General features: G+C 60.0%; 1 protein-coding gene across 1 annotated transcript in view; it reads right to left on the bottom strand.

Moving 5' to 3' along the window:
- NPEPL1 (aminopeptidase-like 1) overlaps nucleotides 1-1746 on the bottom strand; it is a 34425-nt gene that overhangs the window by 19871 nt on the left and 12808 nt on the right. Inside the window, exons 3-4 of the mRNA XM_011992298.1 lie at nucleotides 1129-1314; nucleotides 526-696 (exon numbers count right to left, since the gene is read on the bottom strand). Coding sequence (XP_011847688.1) covers nucleotides 526-696; nucleotides 1129-1314 — 357 coding nt within the window. The remainder of the gene's footprint in view (nucleotides 1-525; nucleotides 697-1128; nucleotides 1315-1746) is intronic.

The following is a 1746-nucleotide window of genomic DNA, read 5'->3' as shown; positions in this document are numbered from 1 at the left end:
TCTCATGCACACACCAGCAAACACACACAGCAACACACACCACACATACACCACTCATGCACACACCAGCAAACACACACAGCAACACACACCACACACACACCACTCATGCACACACCAGCACTCAAACACAAACAGCAACACACACCACACATGCACACACACCCCACACATACAACACATGCACACACATACACGCACAGCAACACACACCTGCATACATCACACATACACACACAGCTCACATAAGCGGGCAGCGTTATTTGGAAAACAGCATGGACGTTCCTGGCACTGATTACGTGCTCAACAAACACTGCCTGTATACAACAGAATCCTGAAGTCACAGGCCACGCTGAGGCAGAGGGAGGAGGCCTGGGTTTGGAAAAGCCTCTGCAGCTTCCCAGGAACCAAAGCAGCCAGCCCCGCTCCTGCCCCCGCAACAAGCTTTTCCCTCTCTCGACCTCCCTCCCACCTCCCCGATCTTGTCACGGCCCAGGGGCCGGGTCTGCCCTTCCAGACACCCACCTGCAATGTGGACACCTCCACCGGCCCGTTGTCTTGTCCTACCAGGAAAAACTCCACGGTGACCGTCTTCTTCTCCAAGCGCCGAGAAGCACCTGAGCGGTGGGTGAACAGCGGGAAGGCCCGGGCCAGGGCACAGGCGGAAGCAAACACCTCTGGCTGCTCGCAGACCATCTGTGGCACAGGGGGAGACGGGATAAGGGGTGCAAGGGCCCCCACCAGGAAGTGCAGGGAGCTGCTCTCTGAACGCCTCCAGAACATCGGTTCCCTTGCAGATGACATCTAGACAGAGATGTCCCACAGCAGCCGCCACCCCATCCCTCAGGTCACCCCAGGAACCGTGGAAGCACCATTGGTCATGCTCCAAGAGAAATAACACATTGGCCACCAGATGTCAACAGCCTGACCAGCCAGGAAAATGACGAACAGAGGGACAGACACTAGGTGGGCCTCAGGAAATCTAGGGTTGAGTCTCTGATTTGCCACCAAAATTAATCTGGGGCAAATCCCCGCGTCTCTCTGGACCTGTTTCCCCATCTACAGGGCAGGGATTATAACGTCCACAGCCCTTGGAGCCCCGCGGCTGCCTCCTCTCGAAGCACTCACCACAATGCAGCGATGTGCTCCGGGCGGCAGGCAGGTCCGCACCAGCCGCGTGATGAAGTGGGCGGCTGAGGGGCTGTTGTGCCGGCTCACCCTGCAGGGCAGGGCAGCCACGGTGGCGTAGTTCAGGTAGAGGGGACAGCTGTCCGTGGGGTTGGGGTTGAGCGTGCTCAGGGCAGCCTGCCAGAGCTAGATCAGAAGGGAGAGACAAGAGACAGAGGCTTCAAACAGCGGCCCACGTGCCAGGAGGCCCTGCCCTGCGGCCACGACCACGCCTGCAGTCCTGGAAGGGGCACTGCGCAGCTCCCCGCCACCGTTGTCCCATCCTTAGGGAGATGTGTCGCCTCTCTGCAGAGCGAACTGTCTCTAGGCTGGCTCGCATCCCCCTGGTGGGATGAAGCCACCAAGACTGGAAGGGAGAGGCTGGGGGCTGCTTTGCTTCCAACACTCGGACAGGGCTTAGGCGGCTTCCACCAGAGAGGGGGCAGGGGCCAGGTGTCCCCAAGTAAAGGCAGCTGGGGACACTGCCATGGGAACTTCTGGAAGCCAGGGCCTGTCGTCAGGCAGGGCCGACGCGAGGCCCTGGAAGCGGCCGCGTCTCCCCGCCCAGTCCGCAGGTGT

Source organism: Mandrillus leucophaeus, unplaced genomic scaffold, assembly GCF_000951045.1.
Source record: "Mandrillus leucophaeus isolate KB7577 unplaced genomic scaffold, Mleu.le_1.0 Scaffold41, whole genome shotgun sequence".
Lineage (NCBI taxonomy): Eukaryota > Metazoa > Chordata > Mammalia > Primates > Cercopithecidae > Mandrillus > Mandrillus leucophaeus.
The sequence above is the reverse complement of the archived record's forward strand: the minus strand, read 5'-3'. Positions and strand labels throughout refer to the sequence as shown.